The sequence below is a fragment of the Manis pentadactyla genome, chromosome 7 (genome assembly GCF_030020395.1).
Source record: "Manis pentadactyla isolate mManPen7 chromosome 7, mManPen7.hap1, whole genome shotgun sequence".
NCBI lineage: Eukaryota > Metazoa > Chordata > Mammalia > Pholidota > Manidae > Manis > Manis pentadactyla.
In genome coordinates, this window is record NC_080025.1 from 45,996,503 (window position 1) to 46,023,670 (window position 27,168).

Below are 27,168 nucleotides of genomic sequence, written 5' to 3' on the forward strand. Positions count from 1 at the left end.
TTTCTGGGTCAATCGTGGAAGGTTGTATTTTTCTAGGAAGTTGTCCATTTCGCCTAGGTTTCCCAGCTTGTTAACATATAGGTTTTCATAGTATTCTCTAATAATTCTTTGTATTTCTGTGGGATCCGTCGTGATTTTTCCTTTCTCGTTTCTGATACTGTTGATTTGTGTTGACTCTCTTTTCTTCTTAATAAGTCTGGCTAGAGGCTTATCTATTTTTTAAATTTTCCTGAAGAACCAGCTCTTGATTTCATTGATTTTTGCTATTGTTTTATTCTTCTCAATTTTATTTATTTCTTCTCTGATCTTTATTATGTCCCTCCTTCTGCTGACCTTAGGCCTCATCTGTTCTTCTTTTTCCAATTTCGATAATTGTGACATTAGACCATTCATTTGGGATTGCTCTTCCTTTTTTAAATATGCTTGGATTGCTATATACTTTCCCCTTAAGACTGCTTTTGCTGTGTCCCACAGAAGTTGGGGCTTAGTGTTGTTGTTGTCATTTGTTTCCATATATTGCTGGATCTCCATTTTGATTTGGTCATTGATCCATTGATTATTTAGGAGCGTATTGTTAAGCCTCCATGTGTTTGTGAGCCTGTTTGCTTTTTTTGTACAGTTTATTTCTAGTTTTATGCCTTTGTGGTCTGAAAAGTTAGTTGGTAGGATTTCAATCTTTTGGAATTTTCTGAGCCTCTTTTTGTGGCCTAGTATGTGGTCTATTCTGGAGAATGTTCCATGTGCACTTGAGAAGAATGTATATCCTGTTGCTTTGGGATGTAGAGTTCTATAGATGTCTATTAGGTCCATCTGCTCTACTGTGTTGTTCACTGCTTCCGTGTCCTTACTTATTTTCTGCCCGGTGGATCTATCCTTTCGGGTGAGTGGTGTGTTGAAGTCTCCTAGAATGAATGCATTGCAGTCTATTTCACCCTTTAGTTCTGTTAGTATTTGTTTCACATATGCTGTTGCTCCTGTGTTGGGTGCATATATTTTTAGAATGGTTATATCCTCTTGTTGGACTGAGCCCTTTATCATTATGTAGTGTCCTTCTTTATCTCTTGTTACTTTCTTTGTTTTGAAGTCTATTTTGTCTGATATTAGTACTGCAACCCCTGCTTTCTTCTCGCTGTTGTTTGCTTGAAATATGTTTTTCCATGACTTGACTTTTAGTCTGTACATGTCTTTGGGTTTGAGGTGAGTTTCTTGTAAGCAGCATATAGATGGGTCTTGCTTTTTTATCCATTCTATTACTCTGTGTCTTTTGATTGGTGCATTCAGTCCATTAACATTTAGGGTGACTATTGAAAGATATGTACTTATTGCCATTGCAGGCATTAAATTCGTTGTTACCAAAGGTTCAAGGTTAGCCTCTTTAGTATCTTACTGCCTAACTTAGCTCGCTTATTGAGCTGTTATATACACTGTCTGGAGATTCTTTTCTTCTCTCCCTTCTTATTCCTCCTCCTCGATTCTTCATATGTTGGGTGTTTTGTGCTGTGCTCTTTCTAGGAGTGCTCCCATCTAGAGCAGTCCCTGTAAGATGTTCTGTAGAGGTGGTTTGTGGAAAGCAAATTCCCTCAGCTTTTGTTTGTCTGGGAATTGTTTAATCCCACCGTCATATTTGAATGATAATCGTGCTGGATACAGTATCCTTGGTTCAAGGCCCTTCTGTTTCATTGTATTAAATATATCATGCCATTCTCTTCTGGCCTGTAGGGTTTCTGTCGAGAAGTCTGATGTTAGCCTAATGGGTTTTCCTTTATAGGTGACCTTTTTCTCTCTAGCTACCTTTAAAACTCTTTCCTTGTCCTTGATCTTTGCCATTTTAATTATTATGTGTCTTGGTGTTGTCCTCCTTGGATCCTTTCTGTTGGGGATTCTGTGTATTTCCGTGGTCTTTTCAATTATTTCCTCCCCCAGTTTGGGGAAGTTTTCAGCAATTATTTCTTCTAAGATACTTTCCATCTCTTTTCCTCTCTCTTCTTCTTCTGGAACCCCTATAATACGGATATTGTTCCTTATGGATTGGTCACACAGTTTTCTTTATATTGTTTAATTCCTGGAGATCCTTTTGTCTCTCTCTATGTCAGCTTCCATGCGTTCCTGTTCTCTGATTTCATTTCCATCAATGGCCTCTTGCATTCTATCCATTCTGCTTATAAACCCTTCCAGAGTTTGTTTCATTTCTGCGATCTCCTTTCTGGCATCTGTGATCTCTTTCCAGACTTCATCCCATTTCTCTTGTGTATTTCTCTGCATCTCTGTCAGCATGTTTATGATTCTTATTTTGAATTCTTTTTCAGGAAGACTGGTTAGGTCTGTCTCCTTCTCTGGTGTTGTCTCTGTGACCTTTGTCTCCCTGTAGCTTTGCCTTTTCATGGTGATAGGAATAGTTTGCAGAGCTGAGACAAGTGACGGCTGGAAGGACTTCCTTTCTTGTTGGTTTGTGGCCCTCCTCTCCTGGGAGAACAGCGACCTCTAGTGGCTTGTGCTGGGCAGCTGCGCGCAGACAGGGCTTCTGCTTCCTGCCCGGCTGCTATGGAGTTTATCTCCGCTGTTGCTGTGGGCGTGGCCTGGCTCGGGCAGCTGCTCCAAAGTGGTGGCGTCGCGTTGAAGGGGTAACGGCTGGGAGGCTATTTATCTCTGTTAGGGGCCTCCCTGCTCCCTGTGGCCCAGCAGTTAGGGGGCCCAGAGAGCCCCAGATTCACTGCCTCTGGATTAAGTGTCCCGCCCTGCCCCTTGAAGACTTCCAAAAAGCACCTGCCAAAACAACAACGACCACCAAAAAAAAAAAAATTTTTTTAATTAAAAAAAAAAATTTTTAATTTAAAAAAAAAGAAAAAAAAAAGGTGTCCGCTCATTTTTCTTTATTCTCTGGTGCCAACCTCAGGCATCTGCTCACCGGTCTTGCTGCCCTGTTTCCCTAGTATTGGGATCCCTATCCCTTTAAGACTTCCAAAAAGCGCTCTCTACAACAAAACAGCAAAAAAAAAAAAGAAAAGTGGTCACTCGCTTTTCTGGTGTCCTCCGGCACCAGGCCTCCAGTGCCCGCTCACTGTTATTGGTGCCCTGTTTCCCTAGTATTGGGGTCCCTATCCCTTTAAGACTTCCAAAAAGCGCTCGCCAAAACAAAACAGCAAAAAAAAAAAAAAAAATTGGTTGCTCGCTTTTCTTATGTCCTCGGCGCCCGGCCTCCGGTGCCCGCTCACTGTTCTTGCTGCCCTGTTTTCCTAGTATCCAGGGCCCCCTGCACACGTACTGTGTCTGCACTCTGGCCCGGATGCCTGGGGCTGGGTGTTCGTCAGCCCTGGGCTCCGTCTCCCTCCTGTTCTGCCTATTCTTCTCCCGCCGGGAGTTGGGGGGATGGGCGCTCGGCTCCCGCCGGGCCGGGGCTTGTATCTTACCCCCTTTGCAAGGCGCTGGGTTCTCTCAGGTGCGGGTGTGGTCTGGATATTGTTCTGTGTCCTCTGGTCTTTATTCTAGGAAGGGTTGTCTTTGTTATATTTTCATAGATATATGTGGTTTTGGGAGGAGATTTCCACTGCTCTACTCACGCCGACATCTTCCGCCCCCCTCTCAATTTTATTTATTTCTTCTCTGATCTTTATGATGTCCCTTCTTCTGCTAACTTTAGGCCCTATTTGTTCTTCTTTTTCCAATTTTGATTATTGTGACATTAGACTATTCATTTGGGATTGTTCTTCTTTAAATATGCCTGGATTGGTATATACTTTCCTTAAGATTGCTTTCACTGCATCCCACAGAAGTTGGGGCTTTTTGTTGTTGTTGTCATTTGTTTCCATATATTGCTTGATCTCTATTTTAATTTGATCATTGATCCATTGATTATTTAGTAGCATGTTGTTAAGTCTCCATGTGTTTGTGAGCCTTTTTGCTTTCTTTGTACAATTTATTTCTAGTTTTATACCTTTGTGGTCTGAAAAGTTGGTTGGTAGAACTTCAATCTTTTTGATGTTACTGAGGCTCTTTTGGTGGCCCAGTATGTGGTCTATTCTGGAGAATTTTCCATGTGCACTTGAGAAGAATGTGTATCCTGTTGCTTTTGGATGTAGAGTTCTATAGATGCCTATTAGGTCCATCTGTTCTAGTGTGTTGTTAAGTGCCTCTGTGTCCTTACTGATTTTCTGTCTGGTGGATCTATCCTTTGGAGTGAGTGGTGTGTTGAAGTCTCATAAAATGAGTGTATTGCATTCTATTTCCTCCTTTAATTCTGTTAGTATTTGTTTCACATATGCTGGTGCTCCTGTTTTGGGTACATATATATTTATAATGGTTATATCCTCTTGTTGGACTGACCCCCTTATCATTATGTAATGTCCTTCTTTATCTCTTGTTACTTTCTTTGTTTTGAAGTCTATTTTGTCTGATACTAGTACTGCAGCACCTGCTTTTTTCTCCTTGTTGTTTGCATGAAATATCTTTTTCCATCCCTTGACTTTTAGTCTGTGCATGTCTTTGGGTTTGAGGTGAGTCTCTTGTAGACAGCATATGGATGGGTCTTGCTTTTTTATCCATTCTTTTATTCTGTGTCTTTTGATTGGTGCATTCAGTCCATTTACATTTAGGGTGATTATTGAAAGATGTGTATTTGTTGCCATTACAGGCTTTAGATTCGTGGTTACCAAAGGTTCAAGCTTAGTTTCTTTAATATCTTCCTTCTAACTCTACTCACTTATTGAGCTATTATAAACACTGTCTGTTGATTCTTTATTTCTCTCCCTTCTTATTCCTCCTCCTTCATTCTTTATATGTTGGGTGTTTTATTCTCTGCTCTTTTGTGTTTCTTTGACTGCTTTTGTGAGTAGTTGATTTTATTTTTTACCTTTAGTTTGTATCTGGTTGGTCTACTTTCTTTGCTGTGATTTTATTTTCTCTGGTTACATCTACTTAGCCTTAGGAGTGCTCCCATCTAGAGCAGGCCCTCTAACATACCCTGTAGAGGTGGTTTGTGGAAGGCAAATTCCCTCAACTTTTGCTTGTCTGTGAATTGTTTAATCCCTCCTTCATATTTAAATGATAATTGTGCTGGATATGGTATTCTTGGTTCAATGCCCTTCTGTTTCATTGCATTAAATATATCATGCCATTCTCTTCTGGCCTGTAAGGTTTCTGTTGAGAAGTCTGATGATAGCCTGATGGGTTTTCCTTTGTAGGTGACCTTTTTCTTCTCTCCAGCTGCCTTTAAAATTCTGTCCTTGTCCTTGAGCTTTGCCATTTTAATTATTATGTGTCTTGGTGTCCTCTTTGGGTCCCTTCTGTTGGGGGTTCTGTGTATTTCTGTAGTCTGAGTGACCATTTCCTCCCTCAGTTTGGGGAAGTTTTCAGCAATTATTTCTTCAAAGACACTTTTTATCCCTTTTTCTCTGTCTGCTTCTTCTGGTACCCCTATAATGTCGATATTGTTCCTTTTGGATTGGTCACACAGTTCTCTTAATGTTGTTTTAATCCTGGAGATCCTTTTATCTTTCTCTGCATCAGCTTCTATGTGTTCCTGTTCTCTGGTTTCTAATCCATCAATGGCCTCTTGCACCTCATCCATTCTGCTATTAAATCCTTCCAGAGATTGTTTTATTTCTGTACTCTGTCTTCATAGCTCTTGCATATTTCTCTCAAGTCCATCAGCATGTTTATGACCTTACTTTTAAATTCTTTTTCAGAAAGATCGGTTAGGTGTATCTCCCCAGATTCCTTTTCAGGAGAGACTGTCTGGGTTAATCTGGTCTGTATCAAATTCTTCTGCCTTTTCATGGCAATAGAGGTAGTTGTGGGGAGCTGATGCATGTGTCAGCTGGGAGAATGTCCCTTCTTGCTAGTTTGTGGCCTTCCTCTCCTGGGAGAACGGCAACCTCTAGTGGCCTGTGCTGGGCAGCTGTGCACAGATGGGGTGTCTGATTCTTCCCCAGCCACTGTGAAGGAAGCTCTGCGCTTGGTTGCTGTGGGCATGGCCACTGCCTCTGTGGCGGAGTCACGCTGGATGGGGAATGGGCGTGAGGCTCTTTATTTCTGTGAGGGGCCTCTGAACTTCACTGCCTCCCAGGGCTTATGGTGCCCAGAGTTCCCTGGTATTCCCACCTGCTGGGCTAAGTGTCCCAGGATGCCTCCATCCAGCTGTGGGGTCCCTGTCCCTTTAAAACTTTCAAAAAGCACTCACTTTTCTTTGTCCCAGGTGCGCTAGCTGCAGGGACCCACTCGCAGGTTTTTCTGTCCCGTTTCCCTAGTACCCAGCACCTCATGCGCTGTGTGTCTGCACTCTGGTGCGGGTGGCTGGGGCTGGGTGTTTAGCAATCCTGGGCTCCCTCTCCCTCCCCGCTCTGACTTCTCTCCTCCTGCCGGGAGCTGGGGTGAGGGGCACTCGGGTCCCGCCGGTTCGCAGCTTGTATCTTACCCCCTTTGTGAGGTGCTGGGTTCTCATAGGTGTAGATGTAGCTTGGATGTTGTCCTGTATCTTCTGGTCTCTTTTTTTGGAATAATTGTATTTGTTGTATTTTCAAAAATATATATGTTTTTGGGAGGAGATTTCTGCTGCCCTACTCACTCTGCCATCTTGGTTCTGCCTGCATTTTTTAAATAAGAGTTTTATGGCTACATATCTTATATTGAATTCTTTGATCCATTTTGAGTTTACTTTTGTGTATGGTGTTAAACATTTTCTTTCATGTACCTGCCCAGTTTACCCAGCACCATTTGTTGAAGAGACTGGCTTTTCCCTGTTGTATATTCTTGCTACCTTTGTCATATATTAATTGACCCTATGTGTGTGTGCTTATTTCTGGACTTTCTGTTTTGTTCCATTGATCTCTGTGTTTGTTCTTGTACCAGTACTATATACAGTTTTGATTACTGTAGCTTTCTAGCATATCTTGAAATCAGGGAGACTGATATTGCAGTTTTGTTCTTTCTCAAGATTGCTTTGGCACCTCAGGGTTTTTTGTGGTTCCTTATACATTTTAGGTTATTTGCTCTAATTCACTGAAAAAATGCCTTTGCTCTTTTAATGGGAATTGCATTGAATCTGTAAATTTCTTTGGGAAGGATGGCCATTTTGACAATATTAATTCTTATGTATGAGCATGAGATAGCTTTCCACTTATTTGTTTCTTCTTCAGCTTCCTTTATCAGTGTCTCATAGTTTCAGCATACAGGATTTTGACCTCCTTAGTTAGGTTTATTCCTAGTTATTTCATTCCTTTTGATGCAATCGTAAATGAAATTGTTTTCCTGATTTCTCTTTCTGCTAGTTTGTTATTTTAGAATATAGGAATGCAGCTGATTTCTATTGATTTTGTATCCTGCAACCTTACTAAATCCATTTATTAGTTCTAATAGATTTTTGGAGGAGAATCTAGTTTTTTTAATATATATATAATATCGTGTCATCTGCAAATAGTGACAATTCCTTACCAATTTGGATTTTTTTTTATTGCTCTTGTCTTATTGCTGTCCCTAGGACTTCCAGTACTATATTGAATTAAAGTGGTGAGAGTGGGCATCCTTGTCTTGTTCCTGATCTTAGATAAACAGCTTTCAGATTTTCATCATTGAGTATGTTAGCTGTAGGTTTGTCATATATGGCCTTTTATTATGTTGAGGCCTATTTTCTATTCACTCTTTGTTTAGAGTTTTTATCATGAACAGATGCTGAATTTTGTCAAGTGGTTTTTCAACATCTATTAAGATGATCATATAGTTCTTATCCTTCCTTTTGTTAATGTGGTGTATCACATTGTTTGATTTATGAATATTGTACCATCTTTACATCCCTGGAATACATCCCATGTGGTTGTGTTGGCTGATCCTTTTGAGGTATTTTTTAATCCAGTTAGCTAGTATTTTGTTGAGGATTTTTGCATCTATGTTCATCCAGAATATTGGTCTATAATTTTCTTTTATTGTAGTGTCTTTATCTGGTTTGGGTATTGGAGTGATGTTGATCTAGTAAAATGTGTAGAAGTATTCTGTCTTATATTTTTTGGCATCCTTAAGAAGGGTAGGTATTAGCTCTTCTTTAAATGCTCGATAGAATTCAGCTGTGAAGACATTTAGTAATGGACTTTTGTTTGTTGGGAGTTTTTTGGAAGTTTCCAATACAGTTTTGCTACTTGTAATCAGTATTTTCCAATTTTTTTTCCTTTCTGGGTCAGTGTTGGAAGATTATGTTGCTAGGAATTTGTCCATTTCTTTTAGGTCGTTCAATTTGTTGGCATATAATGTTTAATAGAATTATAATTCATTGAATTTCTGTGGTGTCAGTTGTAACTTCTCCTTTTTTCATTATTTTGTGTCCTCTCTCTTTTTTTGTTTAATGTCACTAGTGTTTTATCTATTTTGATTATCTTTTTGAAGAGCCAGCTATTGGTTTCACTGATTTTTTTCTATTATTTCCTTATTCTCTGTTTCATTATTTCTGCTGTGATCTTTATTATTATCTCTCTCCTTCTACTAACTTTAGTCTTTGTTCTCTTTTTCAATTTGGGCTTGTTCTTGTGTCTTGAGGTAGTACTGTTTTGCTATGTAATTCCCTCTCAGAACCACTTGCTTCATCACATACTTTGCAATGTTATGTTTCTGTTTCATTTGTCTCCATATATTGTTTGATTTCCTCTTTGATTTGTTCATCGATCCACTGATTATTTAAAAGCATGTTGTTTAAACCTCCATGTGTTTCAGGATTTTTGGTTGCTGTTTTCTTCATGTTGTTATTATTATAAATGTATAAAGTACATTTATAATTTCACACCATTGTATTCTGAAAATATGCTTGATAAAATTGCAATGTCTTTTAATTTATTGAGGCATTTTTTATGTCCTAATATGTGATCTCTTCTGGAGAACTTTCCATGTGCACCAGGAAAAAAATGTGTATTCTCCTGCTTTTGGGTGGTATGTTCTATATGTATCTGTTAAATCCATCTGGTTTAATATGTCATACATTTCCACTGATTCTTTATTTTCTGTCTGGATTATCTATTCATTGATGTATGTCAAATGTTAAAATTCTCTACTATTGTTTTATTGCTGTCAGTTTCTCCCTTTAGGTCTGTTTATATTTTGTTTATTTAGGTGCTCCTATGTTGGGTGCATAGATATTTACAATTTGTATATCCTGTTGTTTGACTGATCCCTTATAATTATGTAATATTCTTTGTCTCTTGTTACTTTCTTTGTTTTGAAGTCTATTTTGTCTGATGTAAGTATGGTTAATCCTGGTTTTTCCTGTGTTTTATTTGTGTGAAATATCTTTTTCTATCCCTTCACTTTCAGTCTGTGTCTGTCTTTAGGTCTGAAGTGAGTTTCTTGTAGGGAGTATATAGATGGCTCTTCTTTTACTACCCTCTCAGGTATACTGTTTTCTGATTGGATTGTTTAGTCCCTGTACATTAAAATAGGCATGTAATTATTACCATTTTATTGTTTTCATATCTGTTCCTTTCTTCCTCTCTTATACTCTTCTCTTGCAATTTGATAGTTTTATTTAGTATTATGCTTGAATTTCCTTTAAAAAATTTTTTTGTGTATCTATTATGTCTTTAGGTTTATTGTTCCTATGAGATGAATACATAGTTTCCTGAATATGTGACAGTACATAGTAAGTTGATGTTTGCTTGATTTTGAACACATTCTGTGTTATCTTTCAGTTCTCTTTCCTCTTCCACATTTTATGTATACAATGTCATACATCTTTTATGTATCTTTGAGTAATTTTGTGTATAGTTGATTTTGCTACTTTTGTTCTTTGAACTTGATGCTTGCTTTGTAAGTGATTGGTGTAGTACATTTACTATAGGTTTATTTTCACCAATGAACAATATTTAGACTTAAGAACATTTCCATCTAAAGAAGTCCTTTTAACATATCTTGTAAGCCCAGTTTAGTGGTGGTGAATTCTTTTACCCTTTGTATATTTTGGGGAACTTTTAATCTCACCTTCAATTCTAAATGATACTCTTGCTGGGTAGAGAATTCTTCATTGTATACTTTTTCCTTGCAGTACTTTAAATATTTGATGATACTCCCTTCTGGCTTGTAAAGTTTCTGCTGAGAAATCTGCTGGGAGCCTTACAGAATTTCCCTTACAGGTAACTGCCTTTCTCTTGCTGTATTTAAGATTCTCTCATTATCTTTAATCTTTGCTGTTTTAATTACTATGTGTCTTGTGTTGTAGTCCTGGTATTCATCTTCTTAAGTGTGCTTCTAGGACCTGGATGTCTATTTCCTTCCCCAGATTGGGGATATTTTCAGCTATTATTTCTTCAAATATACTTTCTGCCTTGTCTTTCTCTTCTCCTCCTGGGACCCTAATGCAAATATTGTTTCATTTGCCATTGTCTTAGAGTTCTCTTAGCATCCTCTCATTTTTACAGATTTCCTTTTCTCTGTACCTCATCTTGGTTACTCTGTACTTCTCTATCGTCCATCTTGCTGATCCATTTATCTTCCTCCTGCAGCCTGTTATTTTTCTCTGTTATATTTGTTATTTCAGTTGTATTATTCAACTCTGAATGGCTCTTTTAAATTTTTTCTATGTTGAAATTCTCCTTGAGGTCCTGAATTGATTTTCCCCTTTCAGTAAGCATCTTTGTGATTATTACTTTGAATTCTTTACCATAAAAAATGCTTATATATGTTTAATTTAGCAATTTTTCTGGTGTTATTTTATTATTTTGTTTGGAACATATTCCTTTGCCTCCTTATTTTGTCTGTGTCTCTGTGTTTCTTTGTATTGAACAGATCAGCAATGCCTCTTGGTCTTGCAAATAGTGGCTTTATGTATTAAGCACCCTGTTGTACTCAGAAACTCAAAACCCTCTTCTCACTGTATCCTGGCTCTCTGTTGTGGTTGAGCCACAGTTGCTGTTGGTGGGCTGTGGGCAGGACTCATCTTTCTGCCTGTCTGCTAGCAATGGCTGATCTCCATACCTAGCCTCTGTGCAACCTTTGTTTGAGTTGAGGTGCTTCTGTTGGGATTTGTTGTAGGCAGTCCACCCTCTGTCTGTCAGTCAGTAATGGCTAATTGCTGCTGGGCCGAGCATGCCAGGAAGTTGTGCAGTAGAACATTACCATGCTGCTGAGCCAGCAGGGCAGGTGGAGAGTTTCAGAGCTGGCCCCTGCAAGTGTCTGACCAGTTGAGCTGAAGGAGGGCCAGGAAAGTGTTAGGCCTTTGCCTGCCAGCACTGATGGACTGCTGCTGGGACGAGCTTGCCAGGTAGGGCTGGTATGCAAGGGAATGCTGGAGCTGAGCCTAGAGAGTTTCAGAGCTAGTTCCCACAAGCCTTTGGCAAGTTGGGCTCAGGAAGGGCTGGGAAAGTGTCATCCATCTGCCCTTTCAGCTCCAGAAAGAACTCCCTCTGACCCGAACCTCTCTGGCACAATTTCTGAGGCTGGCAGATCTTTCAAGCTGCCATCTCTATATCTCTGTGTTGGATCTCACATGACAGGTACAGTGTTCCAGTCCTCTACAAGCAACAGGAATCTTGGCCCCCCACAGTACTCCAACTCTCCCTGATGTCCAGCCCCATTAATTATGATGAAAGCCAATCCAATCCCAACTCGGATTCCTTGGTAGATCTCCAGGGCCAGGTGTCCTGGAATTCATGAGTATTTATCCCCTCCCCACTCCATTCCTCTTCCTCTAGCTTTTGGGCTGGAATGGAGGAAGGGTTTGGCTCGGCATCTTTACACTTCTCAATGTGCTCTTCTCGTCTTCACCAGTTGTAGGTGGTCTGTCCTGCTGTCTACAGGGGTATTCAGGGTTGGTTATATATATTTCACTGGTTAGGGAATTCTGGTTTCATATGTTGTTTTTCAAAATTCACTTTCATCTTGCTTCTGTTAAAAAAAGCCCATTATTCTAAAATTGTTGTTTTCTGTATGTAATGTGTTCTTATTTTTTGTGCCTGCTTTTAAGAATTTTTGTTTAGCTTTTGTTTTCAGCAATTTGATTACTGTGTGATTCAGTGTGGTCTTATTTATATGTATTCTGCTTGAGATTGATGTGTGGTTATTGAATCTATAATTTTGTTTTTCATCAATGTGTGGGCAATTAAAATCATAATTCGTCTTTTATTCTTTCCTACTCTTTCTATTCTATGTCATCTGGTTTCCATTTTCAAAATACATGTGGCCTGAACTTCTTACATCCTGATGGTTTGTTTCTGAGAGTGTCATATCTGTGAGAGAGCCTTGGGAGAGAGCATTCCAAGAAGCTAAGGCATCTACTGTAAGGCTTATTCTGACATAACTCAGTGAATCATTCAGCATCCTGTCTGTTGCAGTGTGTTGGTCAAAGCAGCCACAAAACTGCTTGATTCAAAGATAGGGCCTAAATGTCATTACTCCATGAGATGTGTGCGATAGATTTTGTGTCCATGATCTTAACCTTATGCAACTATTATAAAGGAACATTGATTCATCAGTCATTTTGACATCTTTTTTAATATAAAAATTTTGGAGAAAATTTTAGATGAACATACAGTTGTAAGACTTTGCCCACTCTCCACCAGTGGTGACATTTTGCAAACATGTTGATACACTACAGTATCACAAGTAAGAGGTATCAGTATTGATAAAATCCACTTTTCTACAAAAGTCTTTGTAGCTGCTTATTGGAGCTCTTTTTTTTACTCATTTATGGTGTCATGTTTCCCTGATTCTTTGTAATCCTGATAGCCTTGCATTGGTATCTTCACATTGAAAAAAATAGTCACCTCTTCTAGACTTCATGGTCTGACTCTGCCAGACTAGAGAGCCTGAGGGTCTCTCAAACCTTTTCAGTGGATGCACCTCCTCAACTCTTCTCACTCCCTCCTGGAGTAATGTTTTAGAATTGTATTCTTTCTTTCAATTCCACAGAGCCATGTTGGATGCTGACAGCCACATCAGATGCTAAGAGCAACCCATGCCTTTTCCCTAGGGCTGTGCCAGGGCTTTGTGTGCAGGCTCCACTTCTCTCCCTTCCTCCTAAAGGGGATGTTTTAGGATTTTGCTCTCTTTCTGTACCTTGTAGAGTCATTCAGAGTGCCCCAAAGGTCATCTTTCTCTTTTCCCTATTGCAATGTACTGATATTCCAGGTATTGATTTATAAGCTCATTTCTCTCTCTCCTGCAGTAGCAGTCTCCAGGTTGTGTACCTTCTACAAATTTTGCAATATTAAACTGGTTGTTGAATTCCATTTTGGTTGCTCCTATCTGTGTGCCATCTGTCTGGGTGCATGGAGTCTCAGCTGCAGTAGCACATAATGCTCGTTGCCATGAGACCCAATCCCTTTACTCTGTTCTTAGCTTTCCCTAGATGATCCAGCTGTGATGATTTCTCTCGTGTTTTGGGTGTGGCCAGAAGGAAGCAGGCCTCCAGAAGTAGGTCTCTAGGACAAGGACAATGCCACGAAAGGCTGAGGAAACCAGACCTTCACTTTGCATTCTCTTTCCCCCACAGAAGAAGTTGTCATCCAGAGGGAATCTTTCTAGGTGCTCAGTTTTGCTTCTCTGAAGTGGTTAGGTGATCTAGGTGAAACTGCTCTGTCTACCATGTCCAATGTATTTAATCTTAGATTTTGGTGTCCATTGGATTCTGGAACATTTCTGCTGTACTCAAGAGTTCTTAGAATGTATTTTCATCCTTGGATGGTTGTCAAATCAGTGTTTCTGTGCAGGGTGAAAACTGGAACCTCCTATTCTGCCATCTTGCTGACTTCAAATTTTTTGGTCTTGTTCTCAATCCAGTTAACAATCTCTGCCTTTTAATTGGAACACTGACCAATTGCATATAATTTTGAGTACATTTGGATTTAGATCCACCATTTTTCCCTTTTTTTCTATTTGTCCACTCTATTCCTTGTAGCTCTTTTCCTTTTATTCTGATATCCTTTGATTCTGTACCCTTTTTTTTTTGAAGATAATTATTTTTTATTGAAGGGTAGTTGACACACAGTATTACATTAGTTTCAGGTGTACAACACAGTGATTCAACATTTATATACATGATAATTCTAGGTACCAGCTATCACCATACCAAGTTGTTATAATATTTTGACTATATTCCTTATACTATACATTACATCCCGGTTACTTATTTATTGTACAATTGGAAGTGTGTACTTTTTTTTTTTTGTGAGGGCATCTCTCATATTTATTGATCAAATGGTTGTTAACAACAATAAAATTCTGTATAGGGGAGTCAATGCTCCATGCACAATCATCAATCCACCCCAAGCCTAATTTTCGTCAGTCTCCAATCTTCTGAAGCATAACGAACAAGTTCTTACATGAAGAACAAATTCTTACATAGTGAATAAGATACATGTTGAACAGTACAAGGGCAGTCATCACAGAAACATTCGGTTTTCCTCATGCATTATGAACTATAAACAGTTCAAATATGAATACTCATTTGATTTTTATACTTGATTTATATGTGGATACCACATATCTCTCTTTATTATTATTATTTTTAATAAAATGCTGAAGTGGTAGGTAGATACAAGATAAAGGTAGAAAACATAGTTTAGAGTTGTAAGAGAGCAAATGTAGATGATCAGGTGTGTGCCTGTAGACTATGTGTTAATCCAAGCTAGACAAGGGCAATAAAACATCCACGTATGCAGAAGATTTCTCTCAGAACGGGGGGGGGGTGAGGTTCTAAGCCTCACCTCTGTTGATCCCCAATTTCTCACCTGATGACTGATGACCCCCCTGCGACTGTGCCTGTCTTAGGTTGTTCCTCCCTTGAGGAATCTTACCCGTCTCTGGCTAACCAGTCATCGTCCGGGGCCATACAGGGAAATGTAAAGTTGGTAAGTGAGAGAGAAGCCTTATTGTTTGAAATGGTTAGCTTTTTATTTCTTTGCATATTTATGCCCTGTGGCTTCTATGCCCAGCATTTGTCTTGAGGTATATTTACCACTTGGAAGAATTATGATACTCAGTAAATTTTATATGAGGCACGAATTCTATTTAAGGGTTGTAACTAGGAAGGAAGAAGAAAAGCTATAGAAGTAGCAGGCAGAAGAAAACATGGGAAGATTGATTATTTCTTTGACATATCTTCTTGTAGAGTAGCTTCAGCATGTATAGGTTTTAAACTAATACTTAAATTGTGCACACACATTAACATAATAGGAGTATAGTTACATAACCAAAGCATACCTGTAATTACCAGCCATCTCCAGTGAAACCAAGAAAACCAGTTAGGCACCTTAGGCATTTGTGAAAACTTATCTATGATATGGTGGATATTGTCCAACTGAACTTGAACAGTCTGAGAGAAATCAGACAAATTAAAACAAACCATTCCTGGGGACTGTTCACATCCCATATGTTCTTTTAACAGTAAATAGTCTGTAGTTGTAAGATTTTGGAGCGCTACAATTTGCACTTCTCCTAATTCTTGGTTGAGTTCCAACAGTATAGATCCAGTCAAATTTGTTGTTTTACTGTATGCACAGGCCAGCTTAGATATCTCCTTCCTCATTCCCATGGCAAGTCCAGGAACTGGTGGGATGAGTGCATCTACACCTGTAGCAGTGCATGGATCTTTGTTGGGGTTTTTTGATGATCATCTTCTGGCATGAGTCTTCCAGAGAGTGCTGATGTTGGAAGTTCTTTTTCATATCGTATCTTAGTTCATTTTCGGGGTAGCCAAATTACACTTTGATCCTCTGTATAAACACAAACAGACCCTTTGCCTACACTTTTATATGCCCTTTATACACTTCTGTAGAACTCATTAGAGGTCACCACACAGGAACTGCCTTTTTTTTTTTTTGATATCATTAATCTACACTTACATGACGAATATTATGTTTACTAGACTCTCCCCTATACCAGGTCCCCTCTATAAACCCCTTTACAGTCACTGTCCATCAGCATAGCAAAATGTTGTAGAATCACTACTTGAAATCTCTGTGTTGTACAGCCCTCCCCTTTCTCCCCCCCTATGCATGCTAGTCTTAATACCCCTCTTCTTCTTCCCCCCTCTTATCTATCCGTACCCACCCATCCTCCCCAGTCCCTTTCCCTTTGGTACCTGTTAGTCCATTCTTAAGTTCTGTGATTCTGCTGCTGTTTTGTTCCTTCAGTTTTTTCTTTGTAGTTATATTCCACAGATGAGTGAAATCATTTATATTTCTCTTTCTCTGCTTAGCTTATTTCACTGAGCATAATACCCTCCAGCTCCATCCATGTTGCTGCAAATGGTAGGATTTGCCCTTTTCTTATGGCTGAGTAGTATTCCATTGTGTACATGTACCACATCTTCTTTATCCATTCATCTATCGATGGACATTTAGGTTGCTTCCAATTCTTGGCTATTGTAAATAGTGCTGCGATAAACATAGGGGTGCATTGGTCTTTCTCAAACTTGATTGCTGCATTCTTAGGGTAAATTCCTAGGAGTGCAATTCCTGGGACAAATGGTAAGTCTGTTTTGAGCATTTTGATGTACCTCCATACTGCTGTCCACAATGGTTAAACTAATTTACATTCCCACCAGCAGTGTAGGAGGGTTCCCCATTCTCCACAGCCTTGCCAACATTTGTTGTTGTTTGACTTTTGGATGGCAGCCATCCTTACTGGTGTGAGGTGATACCTCATTGTAGTTTAAATTTGCATTTATCTGATAATTAGCGATGTGGAGCATCTTTTCATGTGTCTGTTGGCCATCTGTATTTCTGTTTTGGAGAACTGTCTGTTCAGTTCCTCTGCCCATTTGTTAATTGTGTTATTTGTTTTTTGTTTGTTGAGGCGTGTGAGCTCTTTATATATTCTGGACGTCAAGCCTTTATCGGATGTGTCATTTTCAAATATATTCTCCCATACTGTAGGGTTACTTTCTGTTCTATTGATGGTGTCTTTTGCTGTACAGAAGCTTTTCAGCTTAATATAGTCCCACTTGTTCATTTTTGCTGTTGTTTTCCTTGCCCGTGGAGGTATGTTCACGAAGAGGTCACTCATGTTTATGTCTAAGAGGTTTTTGCCTATGTTTTCTTCCAAGAGTTTAACGGTTTCGTGACTTACATTCAGGCCTTTGATCCATTTTGAGTTTACTTTTGTATATGGGGTTAGACAATGGTCCAGTTTCATTCTCCTACATGTAGCTGTCCAGTTTTGCCAGCACCATCTGTTGAAGAGACTGTCATTTCACCATTGTATGTCCATGGCTCCTTTGTCAAATATTAATTGACCATATATGTCTGGGTTAATGTCTGGATTGTCTAGTCTGTTCCATTGGTCTGTGGCTCTGTTCTTGTGCCAGTACCAAATTGTCTTGATTACTATGGCTTTATTGTAGAGCTTGAAGTTGGGGAGTGAGATCCCCCCTACTTTATTCTTCTTTCTCAGGATTGCTTTGGCTCTTCAGGATCTTTGGTGTTTCCATATGAATTTTTGAATTATTTGTTCCAGTTCATTGAAGAATGTTGCTGGTAGTTTCATAGGGATTGCATCATATCTGTATATTGCTTTGGGCAGGATGGCCATTTTGACCATATTAATTCTTCCTAGCCACGAGCATGGGATGAGTTTCCATCTGTTAGTGTCCCCTTTAATTTCTCTTGAGAGTGACTTGTAGTTTTCAGAGTATAAGTCTTTCACTTCCATGGTTAGGTATATTCCTAGGTATTTTATTTTTCTGATGCAATTGTGAATGGAGTTGTTTTCCTGATTTCTCTTTCTGTTGGTTCATTGTTAGTGTAGGAAAGCCACAGATTTCTGTGTGTTGATTTTGTATCCTGCAACTTTGCTGTATTCCGATATCAGTTCTAGTAGTTTTGGGGTGGAGTCTTTAGGGTGTTTTATGTACAGTATCATGTTATATGCAAATAGTGACAGTTTAACTTCTTCTTTACCAATCTGGATTCCTTCTATTTTTTTGTTTTGTCTGATTGCCGTGGCTAGGACCTCCAGTACTATGTTAAATAACAGTGGGGAGAGTGGGCATCCCTTTCTAGTTCCCGATCTCAGAGGAAATGCTTTCAGCTTCTCGCTGTTCAATATATTGTTGGCTTGGGTTTATCGTAGGTGGCCTTTATTATGTTGAGGTACTTGCCCTCTATTCCCATTTTGATGAGAGTTTTTATTATGAATGGATGTTGAACTTTGTCAAATGCTTTTTCAGCATCTATGGAGATGATCATGTGGTTTTTCTTTTTCTTTTTGTTTATGTGGTGGATGATGTTGATGGACTTTCGAATGTTGTACCATCCTTTCATCCGTGGGATGAATCCCACTTGGTCATGGTGTATGATCCTTTTGGTGTATTTTTTAATTCGGTTTGCTAATATTTTGTTGAGTATTTTTGCATCTATGTTCATCAGGGATATTGGTCTGTAGTTTTCTTTTCTGGTTGGGTCTTTTCCTGGTTTTGGTATTAGGGTGATGTTATCTTAATAGAACGAATTTGGGAGTGTCCCCTCCTCCTCTATTTTTTGGAAAACTTTAAGGAGAATGGGTACTATGTCTTCCCTGTATATCTGATAAAATCCGAGGTAAATCCATCTGGCCCAGGGGTTTTGTTCTTTGGTAGTTTTTTGATTATCGCTTCAATTTCGTTGCTGGTAATTGGTCTGTTTAGATTTTCTGTTTCTTTCTGGGTCAGTCTTGGAAGGTTGTATTTTTCTAGAAAGTTGTCCATTTCTCCTAGGTTTCCCAGCTTGTTAGCATATAGGTTTTCATAGTACTCTTTAATAATTCTTTGTATTTTTGTTGGGTCCGTCGTGATTTTTCCTTTCTCGTTTCTGATACTGTTGATTTGTGTTGACTCTCTTTTCCTCTTAGTAAGTCTTGCTGGAGGCTTATCTATTATGTTTATTTTCTCGAAGAACCAGCTCTTGGTTTCATTGATTTTTGCTGTTGTTTTATTCTTCTCAATTTTTAAAATTTTTTTTTCTGATCTTTATTATGTCCCTCCTTCTGCTGACCTTAGGCCTCATTTGTTCTTATTTTTCCAATTTTGGTAATTTTGACATTAGACCATTCATTTGGGATTGTTCTTCCTTTTTTAAATATGCTTGGATTGCTATATACTTTCCTCTTAAGACTGCTTTTGCTGTGTCCCAAAGAAGTTGGGGCATGGTATTGTTGTTGTCTTTTGTTTCCGTATATTGCTGGATCTCCATTTTGAGTTGATCATTTATCCATTGATTATTTAGGAGCGTGTTGTTAAGCCTCCATGTGTTTGTGAGCCTGTTTGCTTTCTTTGTACAGTTCATTTCTAGTTTTATGCCTTTGTGGTCTGAAAAGTTGGTTGGTAGGATTTCAATCTTTTGGAATTTTCTGAGGCTCTTTTTATGGCCTAGCATGTGATCTATTCTGGAGAATGTTCTATGTGCACTTGAGAGGAATGTGTATCTTGTTGCTTTTGAATGTAGAGTTCTGCAGATGTCTATTAGGTCCGTCTGCTCCACTGTGTTGTTCAGTGCTTCCATGTCCTTTCTTATTTTCTGCCTGGTGGAACTATCCTTTGGGGTGAGTGGTGTGTTGAAGTCTTCTGGAATGAATGCATTGCAGTCTATTTCCCCCTTTAGTTCTGTTAGTATTTGTTTCACATATGCTGGTGCTCCTGTGTTGGGTGCATATATTTTTAGAATGGTTATATCCTCTTGTTGGACTGAGCCCTTTATCATTATGTAGTGTCCTTCTTTATCTCTTGTTACTTTCTTTGTTTTGAAGTCTATTTTGTCTTATATTAGTACTGCAACCCCTTCTGTCTTCTCGCTGTTGTTTGCTTGAAATATGTTTTTCCATGCCTTGACTTTTAGTCTGTACATGTCTTTGGGTTTGAGGTGAGTTTCTTGTAAGCAGCATATAGATGGGTCTTGCTTTTTTATCCATTCTATTACTCTGTGTCTTTTGATTGGTGCATTCAGTCCATTAACATTTAGGGTGACTATTGAAAGATATGTACTTATTGCCATTGCAGGCATTAAATTCGTTGTTACCAAAGGTTCAAGGTTAGCCTCTTTAGTATCTTACTGCCTAACTTAGCTCACTTATTGAGCTGTTATATACACTGTCTGGAGATTCTTTTCTTCTCTCCCTTCTTATTCCTCCTCCTCCATTCTTCTTATGTTTGGTGTTTTGTTCTGTGCTCTTTCTAGGAGTGCTCCCATCTAGAGCGGTTCCTGTAAGATGTCCTGTAGAGGTGGTTTGTGGGAAGCAAATTCCCTCAGCTTTTGTTTGTCTGGGAATTGTTTAATCCCACCATCATATTTGAATGATAGTCGTGCTGGATACAGTATCCTTGGTTCAAGGCCCTTCTGTTTGATTGCATTATATATATCATGTCATTCTCTTCTGGCCTGTAGGGTTTCTGTCGGGAAGTGTGATGTTAGCCTGATGAGTTTTCCTTTATAGGTGACCTTTTTCTCTCTAGCTGCCTTTAAAACTCTTTCCTTGTCCTTGATCTTTGCCATTTTAATTATTATGTGTCTTTGTGTTGTCTTTATTGGATCCTTTCTGTTGAGGGTTCTGTGTATTTCCGTGGTCTGTTCGATTATTTCCTCCCCCAGTTTGGGAAAGTTTTCAGCAATTATTTCTTCCAAGATACTTTCCATCCCTTTTCCTCTCTCTTCTTCTTCTGGTACCCCTATAATGTGGATATTGTTCCTTTTGGATTGGTCACACAGTTCTCTTAATATTGTTTCATTCCTGTGGATCCTTTTATCTCTCTTTATTTCTGCTTCTATGAATTCCTGTTCTCTGGTTTCAATTCTGTCTTTGGCCTCTTGCATCCTATCCATTCTGCTTATAAACCCTTCCAGAGTTTGTTTCATTTCTGTAATCTCCTTTCTGGCATCTGTGATCTCCCTCCGGACTTCTTCCCATATCTCTTGCGTATTTCTCTGCATCTCTTTCAGCATTTTAATGATTTTTATTTTGAATTCTTTGTCAGGAAGACTGGTTAGGTCTGTCTCCTTCTCTGGTGTTGTCTCTGTGATCTTTGTCTGCCTGTAGTTTTCCCTTTTCATGGTGATAGGAATAGTTTGCAGAGCTGGGACGAGTGACGGCTGGAAGAACTTCCCTTCTTGTTGGTTTGTGGCCCTCCTGTCCTGGGAGAACAGCAACCTCTATTGGCTTGTGCTGGGTAGCTGCGTGCAGACAGGGCTTCTGCTTCCCGCCTTGCTGCCTTGGAGTTTATCTCCGCTGTTGCTGTTGGCGTGGCCTGGCTCTGGCAGCGGCTCCAAGGTGGTGGAGTCGCGTTGGAGGGGGAGCGCGGGGAGGCTATTTATCTCCGTAAGGGGGCTCTGTGCTCCCTGCAGCCCAGGGGATTAGGGTGCGCAGAGATCTCCAGATTCCCTACGTCTGGATTAAGTGTCCCACCCTGCCTCTTTAAGACTTCCAGAAAGCACCCACCAAAACAAAACAACGACCACAAAAAAAAAAAATTTTTTTTAATTAAAAAAAATTTTTAAATGGCCGCTCATTCGTTTTTATTCTCCGGCGCCAGCCTCAGACATCTGCACACTGGTCTTGCTGCCCTGTTTTCCTAGTATTGGGGTCCCTATCCTTTTAAGACTTCCAAAAAGCGCTCGCCAAAACAAACAGAAAAAAAAAAACCAAAAAAACTCCGCTCACTTTTCTTATGTCCTCCGGCACCAGGCCTCCAGTACCCGCTCACTGTTCTTGCTGCCGTGTTTCCGTAGTATCCAGGGCCCCGTGCACGCACTGTGTCTGCGCTCTGGCCCGGATGGCTGGGGCTAGGTGTTCAGCAGTTCTGGGCTCCGTCTCCCTCCCGCTCTGCCTACTCTTCTCTTGCCGGGAGCTGGGGGAAGGGGCGCTCGGGTTCCGCCAGGCCGGGGCTTGTATCTTACGCCCTTTACGAGGTACTGGGTTCTCGCAGGTGTGGATGTGGTCTGGATGTTGTCCTGTGTCCTCTGGTCTTTATTCTAGGAATAGTTGTCTTTGTTCTATTTTAATAGGTATATGTGGTTTTGGGAGGAGATTTCCGCTGCTCTACTCACGCCGCCATCTTGACTCCGAGCCTCTGATTCTGTACTTTATAAAAACGATTCCACTTTATAGCTCTGCCTTGTTCATTATTTTGTTATTTTCAAGTCACACTACTGTTGCAAGTGGATTAGTTTTTATCATTTCATTACATATCATTTACCCTGATTTTCTATTCTTCCAGTGTTGTGCCTTCTCTATCTTTTTCGATTAAAGATTTTCAATGGATTTTTTCTGTTTTATGAATATTATACTTTTTTGTTACTCTTTTTGTGTGTTTGCCTCAAATTTTAACTTATATTCCAGATAGCAGAAACAAAAGTCATTTAGTTTATTGTACTTTTCAAAAAATTTCAGGGGATTTATAGTCCTTTAAGTTTTATGACCTGCATTTATCTCTCATGGTTTTCCAGATTACTTTTTTCAAAAATTTCTCTACTTATTAAAGATACTTCAGAATGTCAATGTCTATTTAGATTTACCCAGGATTGTATCCATTTCTCTCTACTTATCTTTCCTTCTTGTATCTCTGTCTCTCTGTTTAGTATGTTTTAGATGATCTCATTGATTTTTCCATCTCTTACACTATCTTACTTTCTTCTTCCTTTATGCTCTGCATTCTGAATAACTTCTTCAGATATTTATTGTGTTTCCTTCTTCTGGCCAGTGGACCTAATCTGATATTCAGTCTATCCTTTGAGTTGTTAATTTAACTCGATTTTTCACTCCATCCATCATTTGGTGTTTAAATTGGTTGTTTTTCAAATATATATTTTTTTCTTAATGGTATATGTTCTCTTCCTCATGTTTTCATACGATTTTTATGTCTTTATTTTAAAATACACTTTGTGTCATTTTTTGTTTTAGTTAACTGAAATTCCATTACGTTAATTGCTTGATGGCTTAATTTGGCAGTTTGTTGTCTCTTCTCTTGTTTCTCATTTCATCCTATGCCTCATAATTCTGGTTGATGAAGTAATGTGTATCAGTAGATGGCCCCCTTTGGCCTAGGTTGTGGGTGTGTTTCTGTAGAGTTTCTTTTTTTTTTTTTTTTTTGCCTTATGTTCCAGAGTTGTTCTCAAAGCCAAATTTTATGTTAATTCTGGCTTGGAGGATCTTTTATGACACAGAAAATGCAATAAAAACCCAAACCCAGTTGAAAGCAAACCACTGTGCAGGAATTCATTTAAGGATGACTCCTCTATCCTTCCACTCCATCTTCCTAACTCCCCTTCCCTACTACAGCTTTGATATCTGATAGTGAAGATTTCTTGTTATTTCCCTTTTGCAATTGATTTTTTTTCCTGGTCCAGTTTCACTTAAGAGTCTTACTCTTTTTTTTTTGTTTTTAGATCATTTTTTTTAATGCTTTTTTTCTCATCCCTTTAAGCTGATAAAGTAACTCTGGAATACTCAGATTGTCGTGAAATACACTTGGGACTCAGCTGCTATTAGGTTTGTAGTTTTCTCTTCATTTTTAGCCTCTCTCTCTCTCTCTGTCATCCTATCTTGCTTTCTGCCTTTCTTGTCTCTTTCTCCCTTGGTGTTGAACTACAGCCACACAACATCTTTGTTCTGTTATGTTCATTTAGGTGATTTTCAGTAGGAGGTCTTTTCAGGATATCCAGTATACCATATAGATGGAAATGTTTTTCCTGTATTTTTAAATGTCATTTCTATCCTCCCACTCCCTGTCTTATCTGTGCTTATTTCAAATAAAAATATACTACTTAAAAAACTTAGTATGACAGTTAAGTCTCTGATAATTTAAAAACATAAATTATAATTTGTCTTTAATCTTTCTTCTAAAGAACCTAGTTTTCTAGTGAAAGTCTGAATTCTTGTGAAACAGCTACCACTTCAGTGACATTACAGAGTAAAGAGTGGATTCTTTTGTCTTTCAGGATTGAAGTAGTCTCTGCTTTGCAAAGTTAAATTTTCTGAAATTCTGGGATTGATTTATTGTGCCTCTTAGGAATGGATTCCAACTTGCATAAAATTCAACCTTATGTAACCCTTTACTTTCTTCCTTCTTCCCTTTGGTTCTGTTTTGAAACTGAGCTTTATTTCATAGTTCTGTACCTAATTCACTGATATGAGTGTATATTATCCATGTAAAGGTATTCCTTCTATGAAAGGGACAACTTTGTGTCGTGATTGTTTCTGTAGTACTGCCCTGGGACAGCCTCCTTCAAACCTTGGCTACCTCCTCCTTGTTTGCTCTCTGAATTCCAAGATCATCAGTTTTTTCTATGCAAATTCAGAATTCTTTCCATGTGATGCAAGACACCCTTAAGCTCCCATCTCCTTTTTTTGTTTCTTAATCCATCCCCATTGGATAACTCTAAGTATTTTTCATAGAGATCCCCAAATATAAGTGTTAACCAAAAGTTTCCAAAGGACTTTAACTTATTAGTATAATATCCACCTGTTGAGTATTAGTTTTACCTTAATGGATATTGGAGCTCCAATTAGACTTTGATCTTGTATGTATGGTGTTTGTTGCCTATTTTAAAGTCTTATAATTTTAAGTAGTTATTGCTTTCTAGGCTTGCTGGACTAACCAACAGCAAATATTAAAACCTTTTCAGTCACCTTTATTTATTACCTAACTTTGCATGGTCAGTGGAGCAGACTTTGGCAGTTAAAATAAACTGTTCAACTTCACCATGTAAAAAGTACCTTACCTTAAGTTAGAATAGAATAATTATTGTAAGAAAAAAAGTAATTAATTATAGATCAGAGTGATGCCTTAATTATTTTATAAGTTTAATTTGTGGAACACAGAGCTAGAAACTTCAATATATTTCTAGTATTTCCTCTTGTTTTTAAGCCTAATTTTTCTTTGTGAAAAGAGTAGAACAGATGCCTCATGATATGTTTCTTAAAGATTCTTGAAATACGTTTCTTTAAGTAAATTATTTGTTAAATTACGTTGCTTAGAGTATATTTAATTTCAAAACATTGTCTTGATTTTGCTCATATGCCCATCCATATATTATTTAAAATCCAAAGAAATGAAAAAATTTGGTTATATATCCACATGGTCTCTTTGTGGTGTATTTGAAAGTACATTTGGAAATATCAAGGTTTACAGGTGACATCTTTTAATTTTTGCATGTATTATTTATAATCCTATGAATGCAAGAAAAAATAAGGACCTCAGGAATTTATCTCCCATGTTCCTAAATATAAAGCAACCTTATCCTTTCTAAAATTACATTTGTTTTTGTGATAGTTTTTCATATTGTATTTCTATTTTAGGCTAAAAATCTCATAGAGAGATTTTTTAATCGACAAGTGGAAACTCTAAGCACACTTGCAAAACGATTGCCTGAAATATACTATATTGAAGGTACTCTCCAAATGGTTTGGATTAATCGCTGCTTTCCGGGGTATGGAATAAATACCCTAAAACATCCAAAATGTCCTGAGTGCTGCGGTAAGTAATGAAGTTTATGAAAATTCACTTCTTTTCATTATGCCTAAGTTAATGCCTATTTTAGATTATATTTTTAGTTTATTTGAGTACTATGTTTTGTTGTCTGGGAGCAAACAAAAATAATAGTAGAGTCAGTTAGAGTTGCTTATCCTGAAAAGAGCTGAATCATATTTCTTCCAGAGTCAGTTGTTGCGTTTACCTTTACATAGTCCGGATTGGGTATCTTTTCCCCCCCTTTTTTTTTAATAAGTGCATAAATTTTTTATTACCTTTTGTTTTTTCTGACTTTGATCCTAGCACTAAAGGATCTGAGCTGCTATCTGGCTTTCATCCATCGTTATCCTTTTTAGAAAGAGTTCCTGTATGCGCTATTTAGGATGAGTTAATGGATTCAAAGTCTTTGAATTTCTATTTTTAAGAGTTGAGTGAGCCAATTAATCTTCATTCTTAGACTTTCTAATGTAAATAACACTAAATTAGTCCCATTTTCATTCAATCTCCTATTATTGTTCTTTTTCCCTCTCTTTCTACTGTCTTAGATTAAAAGTCTTTTCAAATAATCAAGCACTAAATATTCTTTTTGCTTTGCTATAATTTGTTAGATTTTTACTTTAATTTTATTTTTAATTTTGCTTTTGCTTAAGGATATGAAAAGTTATCTAGGATATATAGTGTAAATTTAATGAATAAAGCACTTACAAATAACAACTTTGTAACTATTTTGATAACTATTGAGATGAAGCAGTCTAGAACATGGAATTACCAGACAGTGAAACCAGAACCTAGTAGTTTAGCTGTCTGTTAAATGCATTTATATTTTCATTCAATGAGATAAACTAAAAATGTTACATATTTGCATCTAATTCATAAATTCCAAGAATTTTGAAATAATTAAATATAGACCTATCAAGTGAAAAAATAGGTTTGGATCTCTGAGAACAAGTAATTTTACCATTAAATTCTTTTTCCATTTATAGATGTTCAGATAATAACACAATTGTCAGGTTCTCTAACTTTACCATGTATTTATAACATTCAAGTTATTACATGCTGTACTGTTTGATCAAGTTCATTAAGCAGTTATTTTATTTATTTTTATTAAGGTATCACTGATATACACTCTCTCATGCCACCATCTTTAATCTTAAGTAGTTATTTTATTCGTGACAACAGACCCCATGGGAAGTTTGTAATAAAACTTACATGTAAATCTCAAAACTGTTTTTTGGCCTTTGTTGTACTGTTTTGCTCTCCCAAATATATGGTCACTGGCCACAGTGTTCAGAGACATAGGAGATATATCCATGAAACAATTAGGGAACATGAGTCTGCTAAGCTGCAGGTAAGATAATGAAAAGGAGATTGTATAAAGCAAAAAAAGGACTGATCACAAATTATTATGTCATTGAGATAAAGTTTTCTGAGTGATTTAAGACTTGAGTTAGGACGTTGAAGATACAGGGTTAACAAGTGCCATCTAAGCAAGGGCATGACAAAGCATGAATTCTAGGGGAATTTTGCTTGACTGGAGCTAGAGGATTTAGTATCAGCAAAGCTGTGGTGCATGATGGCTTGAATGCCAATTGGGAGAGTTCAAATTACTGTGGCAGTAGGAGGCATGTCTTTGAGTAGGGGAGAGAAAAACAGTTTATTTTTTGAATTTTATTGGATCATTAGCTAGTGATTTGTTAAATTTCATTTTGTACTATCCTATGGTAAATAAATGTCTTAATTCAGAATTGCTTTGTGCTATTTTCATCTCT

The 27,168-nt window shown here is 38.1% G+C and overlaps 1 protein-coding gene across 1 annotated transcript in view; it reads left to right on the top strand.

The window, feature by feature from the left end:
* The window catches only part of ZPBP (zona pellucida binding protein), a 157,727-nt gene that overhangs the window by 86,819 nt on the left and 43,740 nt on the right, over window positions 1-27,168 (top strand). The window contains exon 7 of the mRNA XM_036918832.2: window positions 25,228-25,405. Coding sequence (XP_036774727.2) covers window positions 25,228-25,405 — 178 coding nt within the window. The remainder of the gene's footprint in view (window positions 1-25,227; window positions 25,406-27,168) is intronic.